The 12,321-nt window shown below is 36.4% G+C and overlaps 1 protein-coding gene across 5 annotated transcripts in view; it reads left to right on the top strand.

Annotated features, from left to right (window-relative positions):
- The window catches only part of TNRC6A (trinucleotide repeat containing adaptor 6A), a 170,629-nt gene that overhangs the window by 126,944 nt on the left and 31,364 nt on the right, over positions 1–12,321 (top strand). For 4 of the 5 annotated variants that reach the window (XM_054693792.1, XM_054693791.1, XM_054693790.1 and 1 more), the window contains one exon: positions 3,274–3,714. The exons of the other annotated variant lie outside the window; for it this stretch is intronic. In XM_054693792.1, the coding sequence (XP_054549767.1) occupies positions 3,274–3,714 (441 nt within the window). The remainder of the gene's footprint in view (positions 1–3,273; positions 3,715–12,321) is intronic. 5 annotated transcript variants of the gene reach the window in all.

Here is a 12,321-nt window from a genome sequence, read left to right as displayed (position 1 = left end):
TGAGTGAGGCCATCCAGTATTTTTCTTTTTCTTTCTGACTTATTTTGCTGAGCATGATCCCTTCTAGCTCCATCCATATTGCTGCAAACTGCATGTGTTTATCTTTTTTGATTGTTGAGTAATAGTCCATTGTGTATATGTACCACATCTTCTTGATCCAGTCATCTATTTTTGGGCATTTGGGTTGTTTCCATAGCTTAGCTATTGTAAATAGTGCTGCTATAAACATAGGGGTGCAGGTGCCCTTTGGAATTAATGTTTCTGAGACTGACTGTTAATGACTGTTTTGTGGGTACTTTTCAAAAAAGGTGTTACTCTCTTTTCAAGGTATGGTTTTGCTTTTCTTCCCAAATTTTCTGTCTCCATTTGGTTTTACATGATGCTATAAAGTTTGGTATATAAATCTTCTTAGCTCTTTGTCTTTTTAGTTGGCTTCTTTTATCAATGAAATATCTTTTACTCCTTAAAATGCTTTTCTCTTTGAATTTTCTTTTATCTGATATTAATCTTGCTTTCCCTTGGATTTTGTTAGCATTTTTTGGTGATAATGTCTATTTTCCTGCATTGTTTTGTTACAGAAATCATTTTTACAAAGTATATTCCTTAAATTTGTTTTTCTTTCTTTAATCCAGTTTAAAAGCCAATATTAAGTGGATTTAACCAGTTCACGTTTACTATGATTTCTGCTCTATTTGGAGCTTACTCCTGGCATCTTAGTTTATATTTAATATTAACTACAGTTTTCATTATATCTTCCATGTCTGTTGAATGGACAAATTTTCTCATTTTTGTTTTTCTGTCCTTCCAGTTGTTTGGATATGTACTGATAGAATTATCCTAACTACACACGCACAGTAGCCAAAATTACTCAGTGTTTGTTTCTCAGCCATCTGACCCTTCCTTCCAGCTATATGCACTATTATCTTCTCCTTTACTCTTTATTACTACATCCTATGTTAATATCTAAGATTTTACTTTAGATTATTTAGCTTTGCAGTCGACTTATTTAGATTATATAATTTAATATTTCAAATGTCTTACTGTTTTTACAGGGCTTTGCCAAGTTTTCTGTCCCCAGAAAAGATAATGTTTTCCCCATGGTTCTTTACTGAAAATGATTGGGGTGGGGTTGCTGGGTGATGTAGATACTGCTTCTCAATTCCTAGTCACTTTTGATTTAGGTTAAAGGTCTTGTAAAATTCCTCATTTAGATCATTCATGGTATTCTTGTGTAAGCTAGCCTCTGATTCCTTAAATATATTAAGGTACATTTTCCTCATTTCACATTAATAAAGTCTTGTCTACGTATTGTCACACTCTTTCTTTTTAGAAATAAAGTAGCAAACAAGCTTGTTTTGTTAAAACAGTGGGAAACTACCAAAGTTATATTCATTTGATAAATACCATGCTGAACCTAGTACTAAGCTTTTAAAAACTGTGTTAGAGTTTTCATGTGTCTTACAATTTTATAGTTAACACATACTTTATCTTCTTTTGGTTTCAAAGGTACTTTAGAATTTAGAGTATTCTAGTGTCTTATTTTCCTCATGATGAATATATGTGATTGCCACCTCTGGAGCAATAACTTGTCTAAGAGATAAAATTTTCATACATTTATTAGACCTAGACAGCACTTGTCCTATATTATTAATAAGCTTTCAGTTGCATCCAAGAAGAATGGAAACAGTTCTAAACATAAAATAGAATACTTTCAATTTATTCCATATATTTTCTCCTGAACTCCAATTTGTATTACCTTAGAAAAATCAAAATCATATTTAAAAAAATAAGAGGCCAAGATCATATAGTAAAACATATTGGTTATTAGTATTAGTAATAAAGACTAAATCAGAGAAAGAAGTTGTTCAGAGAAAGAAGACAATAGTTGGTGGGAAATTCTAGAGCTGAGGGTGTTTACAAAGTTGAGTTGACTGTTGAAACAGCACAAGTACATTATCATAGTGTCATACACATTGTAGGCATGATAAATATTCTTTTATTTGAGCCACAATAATAACTTATTTTTATTGACGTTACAGTGTGCCAGTACTAGACCAAGACTGCACTGTAGAAACAAGGTAGAAGACACAGGGAAAACCTAGCTAGTGTGTGGTGGATCCTTAATTTCAGGTCTGGAACTCAGCCCTTGAACTGTTTTCACTGAGTGTCCTACCAGTCACAGGGAGATGTTTCTTTTTACTATCTAGTAGTGACATCAGTGAAGTTGCATCAAAAATCTCACAGAAACATTTCGAACTAAAATAAAAGAATAAAGAGATATTGTGCCAATCATGAAAAAATAGCCTTTGTTTCTATAGCTGTATGTGTGGTGCTTTTAGGTTTAACCTTCAGGTAGCTCTAGGAGGCATAGGTGCTTCCCTCATTTTACAGAGGAGACCATGGACTTGGTCAGATTTTATATGTGACTTGACCCAAAACTCAAAACCTTAGTAAAAGTAGAGCTGGGATTGAAATCTGAGTCTATCTAGCTTCAAAAGTTCCCATCCATGTTGCTTCTCTGTTGTTTTAGAGATTAGATATATCATCTCTGGTTTAAGGCATTTATCGTTTTATTTACTTAATCTTTTCAGTGGTCCAAAATTTTATTATTATAATTCATACAATTCACCATATATCACATACTATTGTAAGTAACTATTGCTCAGATTTGCTTAAAACAGGTATTGACATTTCTCTGAGTAGTCTCATACATTTCATTCTGTTGTCTTTATATTTATTCCCTCTTCTGAGTTTCTCTTAATTCAGATTTTACTCTAACTACCTTTTTAAGGAAACTTTCAGATTGTTTTCTACCCTTATTCTTATATTGTTATCCAAAAATGAAAAATAGGGGCCAAACACATAAAAATGGGGCAGGTTAAGGACAATTACCAGGGAGTTCAGGATGTTTCATGAATTGCCAGAACTTGATTTGCCACATTTGTTATTTCAATTCTGTGAGTTCCATTTCTTTGAGTTCCATTGTGTTTAGTCAGTTCTTGCTCTCTCATCAGAGAATAGGGGGGAAAGATGGTGAACATATGCTGCCATCCAGGCCAAGAAAAGTCATTGGTGTCCATGTCCTTATCAGTTTGGTAGTTAGCAAAAATAAAAGTTGACTTGTGGCTGTGATCTCTCTAAGGAGACTTTGAGCCAATGAATGGGGAAATCTCCACACTTAAAATTTCTATTCCTTTAGGGTTGTTTTTCATAACAATGGAGGTACACTTTACTGGCTAATCTTTTCCACCCCTTTTCTTTTGTTGGGATTAGTGCCAGAACAGATAAAGCCCAGTGTAAGCCAGCCTCAGCCTGCCAACTGTAATAACGGCACTTCCACAGCAACCAGCACTAATAATAATGCCAAGCGAGCCACAGCCAACAATCAGCAACAGCAGCAGCAACAGCAGCAGCAGCAGCAACAGCAGCAGCAGCAGCAGCAGCAGCAGCAGCAACAGCAGCAACAGCAGCAGCAGCAACAGCAGCAACAGCAACAACCACCACAGGCCTTGCCTCGGTATCCTCGTGAAGTACCACCACGATTTCGCCACCAGGAACACAAACAGCTTCTAAAGAGGGGTCAGCATTTTCCTGTCATAGCAGCAAACCTGGGATCTGCTGTTAAAGTGTTAAGCAGCCAGTCAGAAAGCAGTGCTTTAACAAATCAACAGCCACAAAGTAACGGAGAGGTGCAGAACAGCAAAAACCAGTCAGGTGAGAGAAGGCATTTCTTACAGACTCCAGCCATCATCATTAGCAGTATAGCAAGTTTACAAATTCATGACTTTTTGGTGATGTATTTATATTCATCAGTATCTGGGTTACAAAATAAGAATTCTCTATAGGAAGTTATAAATAGGAAGTGTTAAGATAATTCTTGTAAGTTACCTAGCCAACCTAAAATTATTATTTTAATCATTCCCTCCAAGTTGTACCCATTTTAATAAGCAACTTGTGGCTAAAGTTGATTCTTAAGACTGTAGCTAAAATTGAACCTCAACCCCCCGTAATGTGCTAAGCAGATATACATATAATTGCATTTAATCCCTGCCAACCCTGTGAGGTGTACGTTGTTCTTTCCATCTTTACAATAGAGAAAACTGAGCACTGACATAAGAAATAACTTGCTCATTCAGTTACCATATGCCATAAAAGGACTGTTACCACTCGTGAAAAGTATATTTGAACAGAACACATGCATTTAGTTATTCCCTCAGAGTAGCTTTTCTCAGCTTGGTATTATTTGCATGGCAGAAAATATAGTATGTAATTGTAGTGTTCTCAAAGCTCAGTTTGTTTCAACATGTTCTGTTAGGTTCTGACAGTTGGGTGGTCCATTTATTTACTGAACTATTTTGAAGCTTTTTACCACCAGTCAGAGAATTGAGGAAAAATACGGTTTCCATACATGAAAACACTAGCATACTGGTAATGAGCAAAGTTTATAGAGCAAAATAGATCTGGTTTATAAATCCTAGCTCTGCCGTATACTAGAGTGTCTGTCCTGGGGCAGGTTAATTGCTCCCAGTCTCTGGGTCTCCTCTGGGCAACCTATCTTCTTCTTTTTTTTTTTTTTTTGGTGGGACCCTCACCGGTGGCCAGGGAACGAACCGGCGCTGGAGAAGCTGCGGGCAGCCTTGCAGCCCAGCGCTCAACCGCTGCGCCACCAGGGGAGGCCCTGGGCAACCTATCTTAACTAGCACAGCTAGAATTACTCACTTTCTACCTCTTTACTCTCTTACAGGTCAGAAACTGCTCTATGTTGTTTTATATTGTGGTATTTCACAGCTAATAACTAGCAGAGGCTGGACTTGTGTCAACATCTGTCTGACTCTAAAGCTAAGCTTGTAACAACCATGCTTTGCTTTGACAAAATACTAAATGTGGTAGGTAAGGAGGAAGAGGACACAAATGTTTTTTACCATAAGTAATTAGAGCAGCATATAATCATTGAAAAGAGAGAGAATACAAATTATCCTGAGTTAATACTTACTCCCTACCCCCCTAGCCACTTACTGCCTATGTGAGCTTGACCACATCATTTAACTGACCATACTTCCTGATCTATAAAGTGTGGACAGTAGTACCCAACCTATAATATTGCTTTGAATATTAAACTATGTGGCCATATTAAAGCAGCTAGCTTAATGCCTGATATTTAGGCACTGAGTAAGTTATCTGAATAATTTATCCCTGAAAGTTTTACAGAATGCTCTGCACTTTTTAGGAAGAGTCTAGTTTGGACATAATACATTTAATGCCAAGTAGTTGAAGTTCGTCTTGGAAGTCAGAACCATCACCATAATTAAAAATGTGGTTAAAACTTCAGGGGAGATTGTTTATACAACAAATTCTTAAGTACCTACTGTAAATGAAGCCGTGATGGTATGGTATTAAAACAAACAGGGAAGGGAGGTAGTAAATTTAGAAAATATGTTGAATATGTTTTTTCAGTTTGGAAAATAAGACAAAAGCTGTTTTTGAAGTGGAGACAACAGGAAGTATAAGAATCTGATTTCTCGAAAATCGGTATGGATCAAAAAAAAACTTCTAGTGTTACATTCAGATGAGAAAAAGGTTGAAGATAGGAAGATGTCTTCAAAAAAAGTCTGAGAAGGAAAAATAATCCCACTTGTTTCTAGAAACATTTTGCAAGGATGGACTGCTTTAATGTGGAGGTTAGAGTGGAAGTCAGGAGGTTATCTGATAGGTCTGGAATTAAATCCCAATCGACTAGAGTAAACTGTTGAAGGGCAAAGCATTCTGCATAGAACTGAGTTTGTGCTTTTGTCTTTTTTGAGCATTTGTGAATAACCACTTACCACCATATATCACATACTTATTTTGAAATATTTTTGTAAGTGCTACTCAGAATAATAGACACCTGAGCCACATAATTGATCATTGGTATCTGAATCAGGGAATACGTCTTAAGTCTGTCCCAGTTCCGGTAGGGTTATTATGATATAGTAGGTGCTTTTAACACTTCTGGGGTGCTTACTGTGATTCATACACTGTATTAATGCATTTGATCCTCCTTTTACAGATTAGGTAGAACTACCTTCAATTTATAGATTAGAAATTAGCATAGTGGTCAGTGAATAGCATTACACAAACTGCATGAGCCGTAGCCTAGAAACACTAAAATGGTTTGCTGTGAACTGCATAGAGTTTAGAATTGTGGAATAGTTATAATCATAACTTATTTTCTGTTTGTATTTGCTTTTGGCTCACTTCCACTACACAAAGTTAATTGAGTAGATTCGACATTTAAATTAATACAATACATACATAGACATTTTCTTAAAGTTTTTATGCTAAAAATTGAGAAAGGCTGACTATTAGCAGTCAGGGGATCAGGAGTACCTAGGTGAGATGTGTATAAATCAGAGGACATAGACTACTACCTTCATTGACCAGCAGGTAAGTGAAATAAAAAATTGAAAGGAGTGATAGTGATAGATAGCGGAGTGTATTGATTGACCCTCCCTAGATATCTTAACATTCTTTTAAGGTTGTTTTTTTTTTTTTTTTTTTCCTTAGAGCTCTTTACTGGTCAAACTAGACAGTTCTGCAGGCTTAGCTGCTAATTTGTGGCGGTGCCTGAAACACTTACTGACAATTTCAGTCAACACTTTATGACCTCTCTTTGGCATTTGATTTCTTAGAGCCCTGTGGTATCATCCTACCACTACCCAGATAACCCTTGATTTTAGGAAGCCAACAGTCCATCTAACAAAGGATTGAGGAGGGGGATTATAATATGCTTCACAGGGCCAGCAACAACATTGTTCTCATGGGTCAGGAGGTTCATCCCACTTCTTATAATTCAGCGCCCTTGATACATATAGAAATTTAAAAGGCTAAGTCAACAAACACCATATATGCCCTACCCGAATCCAGTAATTCTTGGTATTTTTCTCACTTCACATGTCATACACACACCTCTGTCCCTGGCTCCCTAACCTAATGCATGTGTGACATATGCACACATGTACATTCATTACATTTTGCCTCATACTCCCACACGCACTTCCCTAAGAACAGGATCATGTTCTGCACTATCATTGAACCATGTTTTATCTAAGCCAAAGGGTTATATATACAACAGTGTTCTCTGCTGATGTAGTTCATGTTCACGTTCCTACTGGTTATCCCAAGACAACTTTTAGGTTGTTTACAGTATATCATTTATATAATTTATATAAAATTTGAAAAAACAACATTACATATTGCTTAGGGATGAATGAAAATATAGAATTTTGAGTGGGTACTGCTTGGTTACCCACTGGGAGGTAGGAGATGTAATCAGAGAAGGGGAGTCACACACGAGTTTTATATTAATAGTATATTTCTTAAGGTGAGTGGTCTGTCAGTATTTTTTAATCACTCTTTCTAATCTTTCTTATGTTCGGAATTGTTTTTCCTCTTTAAGAAACTCAAGAAGATTTGAGCTATAATGGTGAATGACCAAGAATTAGGACTATCTTAGCAGTCAAATTTTTGGGGACATTTAAGGATTGAAATAAGCTCAAGCACCAGTGTTCCTGATTGTCTTTTTCAGTGTATATATGTCCTGGCTGTCCTGAACCATACACTTCTTTCTCATCTTGCAACTTCCCCTTGGTCTGTGCACATGTGCAAGTTCTGTCTTAAGAAAAATCCCTTTAAGACACCATTCTCTTGAGGCTGCTACAGAATTTCTTCCACTTTTTCTCAATTCTTAATGGAGTAGCCTGTACTCACAGGCTCTAACACATTGCTTTTGAGCTCTGTAATCTGGCTCTTGCTCACTTGACTAAAACAACTGTCAGTGAGGTTAATTTTTTAATAATGGCCAAAAAGTATGCTTTTCCATTTTTATCTTAATAGATAGCTATATTTTTTTTACTGCTTATCATGTCTTCTTAAAGTTCTTTCATTTTTCTTTGGTCAGCTTTCAGACTTTATCCTATGGCTTTATTTCAGATCTCTCCAGTTTCAGGTTTCCCTTTCCCTGTCTTCTGGATGTCTTCAGCTGATGTGGGCCCCTCAGCGTATCCAAAATGGACTCACTCTGTCTTAACGACAGTTTTTCCTTCGGGGTTCCATTGTTCAGAATGTCCCCTCACAGACACATGCACACCATTTATCCTGTGGCTGCCCAGAAATCTGTTCATCATGGTTCATTTTCCCCTCCTTGTCTGTCTGATGGTCCTCTGGTTTACCATGTCCTGCCAGTTGTAACTCCAAAATTCCTTTCTGCCTCCCCTTTCCTCTGCACTGCTCCCTCATAGACCCAGTAAAGGCACTCACATCTGGTTTGGAGCAGCAGTCCTAAGGTTGTCTTTATAGTTGCCTCCCCACCATCCTCACCCCATCCTTCAAATCAGAAACCATTATGATCCACACATGGCATTGGGATGTGGCATTGCTTTTGTCTTCTTCACCTAGGGAAGAGGCTGGCTTGCAGTCCTTTTTAGTCAGATGTTACTGGAAGACTGCCAGTGCCCACTCATTTACATGTTGTCTATAGCCTGTTTCAGCTGCGATGGCAGAGTTGAGTAGCTGCCACAGAGTCCATCTGGCTGGTAAAATATTTACTGATTGAACCTTTACAGAAAGAGGTTACCAGCACCTGGAGTAGAGGCTAGAAACATTTGAACTCCCCCACTTAAGTGTTATTTGAAATTGTGCATCTGTTCTCTCATATTCCCAGCGATGATACCATTTCCCGCCTACCAGGAACATTATTGTAAAATAAGTACTATTTTCTTCTAAAAGTCTTTCCCTTCTGGCGAGTTTGAACATCTTTAAAGAGAAAGCACATATTTAACTGTTTTGTTGGTTGCATATTATATAATTAATAAGAGAATACTTCGATTTCCATGATCTAAATTCTCCCTGATTGTAAATCACTTGGATTGTCACCAGACTTTGTTCTCTGAATAGGTGCTATAAATGCCCTATTCTTTCTGAGGTGTGGTACTAGAGCTGCCTCCAATTCTCCTGGGGTGATTTTGTATGACAGTAAGATACTAAACGGTACTTTGGATGTTACTCAGTAATGTGCAATTTTCCTAATCTTAATTTGTCCACAGCAGTGCAATGTGTACAAATTTCTATTTCACTCACCATAGTTAGAGGCCCTTTTTCCTCTTACAAGCCATAGGATTTTATAATTGCTTTTGTCGCTATTTCCTGGAAAAGCTTAATGATCTTCTTCTACTTACTGATGTTTGTGTGTTTATCCTGCAGATCATTTGGAACCATGGGTTTGAGTCCCTAACACAGAAAGGATATATACTTTTTGACTACTTCCATTTCTAGTTTTTCTGTGGAACAATTTAGTTGTGATTGGTGAGGAGTCTTGTTCTTTTTACACCTTTAGTAGATTGATACTTACCCTCAAGCCCAGCACACACGTTTAGATTTTCAAGCTAAGATAAATTTAAGTATCAAGTAGGTTCCAGATTAAAAATGAAGTTTTACCTATTGATGACATCGTTCTCTTTTCCTAAAATACATAGGTGGGTATGGCAAAAGACAAATTGAGATCACCATTACCTCCAAACCAAGTCATGACTACATTCTGAGAGAAATTTCACTAACATTAAAGGTGATCTAATTGATTTGCAAAATGTGCACTCTGGTGCTTTTTGGTCTTTGTGGGTTTTTTGCTCTTTTGTTTAACTTTTGATATATTCTGACAAAAAGATTAACTTTTAATTATTCTCTCATTTGTTTTGCATGAATTTTTAAATCACTTTGTTAAAGGCTCTGTTAGCAATTTCTTGAATGAAATATAGAAAGAATATTATTACATCTTCCTATCCAGGAACAAATGCCTAGATCTAATCAATGTGTCTTCGTTGACCTGCCATAAAATATAATCATGTGACTATATGTATTTTGTTAGTTCTTTTCAAAGTTACTTTATAGTTTTTGTGACTGTTACAGTTGAGATTTTTATTCCACCTTATTTTCTCTGATTATTCCTAGTGGTTCGAGAACTATTGCTTTCTTACACGTTACACTTTTTGGGGATTGTTTTCCACTATCTTTACCACTGTCTTTTTGGGTCATATTTCATCAGTTTAGTACTTCAGCACAAAGCTGAAGAGTAGTGTTAACAGTGAGGATTCCTATCTTCATGTCTTATAAGAGTTCTTCTAATGTTTCACTGTTAAATTCTGAGTCCACTTCCAACTTCAGTAGTTTTCTTTTACATTCCTAATCTTATTTTAGGAAATGTAAACACTATATGGAAATGTAAACACACACATTTGCAAATAAGGGAAGTAAATACTTTAGTTCTTGAGAGGATGATAGTGACTTGATGTTTTAGATTTTGAGAAAAGTGCGTGGATTTAGAACTGGCGATGTGTGAATTCGCTGTGCACAGGAAGCAATAAAGAATTAATCTTAATGTTTTAGGAAATTTACTGAGTTAAGGAAAACTAGTAAAGAAGCAGGATTATTTTTTCTTTGGGAAGAGGTGTCGGGGGTTGGGGGGCATAACCCAGGGTATAAGTGGGCATTTAAATTAAGGAGGTTATATGGTTTCTAAATTTATTTTTCATGAAGGAGACATGGTGAAATGAAAAAACATACTTTGGAGACAAGAATAAAAAATGATGCTAATCATTAATCCATGTTGATTAGTGATAGTGTTCCTCTTAGTAAGCACCTAATCTGGATCAAATATGGTTCAAAGCACTTTTAATTATCAATTATTTAATCTTCACAACAGCTGAACAAGAGTGGTATCATTGCTCCCACTTTATAGACGAGTAACTAATACATAGAAAGCTGGAAGATTTTGCCTGTGGTCGCACAGTGTGTAAGTGGCAGAGCAGCTTTAAACCCAAGCATTCTATTTCCAGCGTTTATACTGTTAATTACTGAACCAAACTGCCCTTCATGGAGCAGTTATTTAACGCTACTCTAAGGTAAATATATATGACAGTATGGTTAACAAAAGAACTTGGTAAAGTAGCACTGTTTGTATCACCATTTTACAGATTTGGTCACACAACTACTACATAGAATCCAGACTTGAATCTAGTTGTCTCTAGTTTTAACCACCTCTACTATTAGCCACCTTGCTTTATTTTTTATTATCTTGCCTATCTCTCTTGATTTTCTGCAATTTAACCTCTGAACCTCAAATTCCTCAGCTGCAAAGTAAAGGTAATACCTATGCTCTGGGGTTGTTTCAGAGATACAGTGACAAAATGGAAGTGCTTGTAAAGTATGTGATCCAAAGCCCTGAATTGTGTTGCTGGTGATGCAGGTGCTGGTATATTGAGTTTACTTAATGAGACTGGTTGACTTTTTGGTATCCTTTGTTTCTTGAGAAAAATCTTCTTCATGGGCACTGGAAAACAACAAACTTTATGTGGCAGCTTTAAAAAAAAAAGTATTCTTTAAACAGGGAGTGGAAATCAGTCTCATTTATGAGACTCTAAAATACATGTTTGACAATTGTATATACATGTTTTCTTTCTCTCTAGTTCTGTTTCCTGCTTCTCTCTAGTCCATGTTTTCTCCCTGCTTAACAGTTGTGCTTTGAGAGAAAATAATGCAAAATGAATTTGAGTTCCTACATTTTTGGAATCCTAGTAGTGAGGTACCTTTTTTCTCTAGGCCTACAACCTGTGTTAGTTGGTTCATTAGTTCTGGGATATTGAATATGTGTGTTATTTAAAAGCAGTACAATTCTGACTCCTAGTTCAGTGGAGAACTACCAAATAAGTAGTGCCACCCCTAAATACTCCCCAGCTCTTCCAGACAGTATAAATGAAAACATCTTATTTAGGTTATATCCCTAAGGATTTTTTAACTATCAGCGCCTCCAACTGAAAGAATAATGAATCTGGGTGAGTATCACAAACCCAAAAACTGCTTACCCTACCTGCAGCAAAATGGCTAGATAAGAATATATGGCAGTAAATCTAAGATTATAGGATAATGTGACTGGTCATTAATTGTATTCAGTGTCAGCAGTTGATTTTATTTTTATTATAATACTGTGATCTTTCTATTGCTTTCTGATAAACTTGGCAATGAGAGTATATTAAAAAATTTTTTTGTAAAGTAGCACTAAAAATGTTCTTACAAACTTGTTATAATACCTGAAAGAGTTGTGTGAAAAAGTTATTCTAGGAAAGGGAAGATGGAAAAAGATTCTTAATATATTTCATCAAGTTTGGCCTATTTACTTGTTCTTATCCATCTATATCCCACCCCTCCTACTTTCCTGTGCCAGGCCTCCAAGGCTGGATCACTCCATTCTCCTAGTAATTGATGCCACCTAGTCCTTCCTAACTCCAAAAGTCT

The sequence above is a fragment of the Talpa occidentalis genome, unplaced genomic scaffold (assembly GCF_014898055.3).
Source record: "Talpa occidentalis isolate TD23 unplaced genomic scaffold, MPIMG_talOcc4v2.1 talOcc4.12, whole genome shotgun sequence".
Lineage (NCBI taxonomy): Eukaryota > Metazoa > Chordata > Mammalia > Eulipotyphla > Talpidae > Talpa > Talpa occidentalis.
The sequence above is the reverse complement of the archived record's forward strand: the minus strand, read 5'-3'. Positions and strand labels throughout refer to the sequence as shown.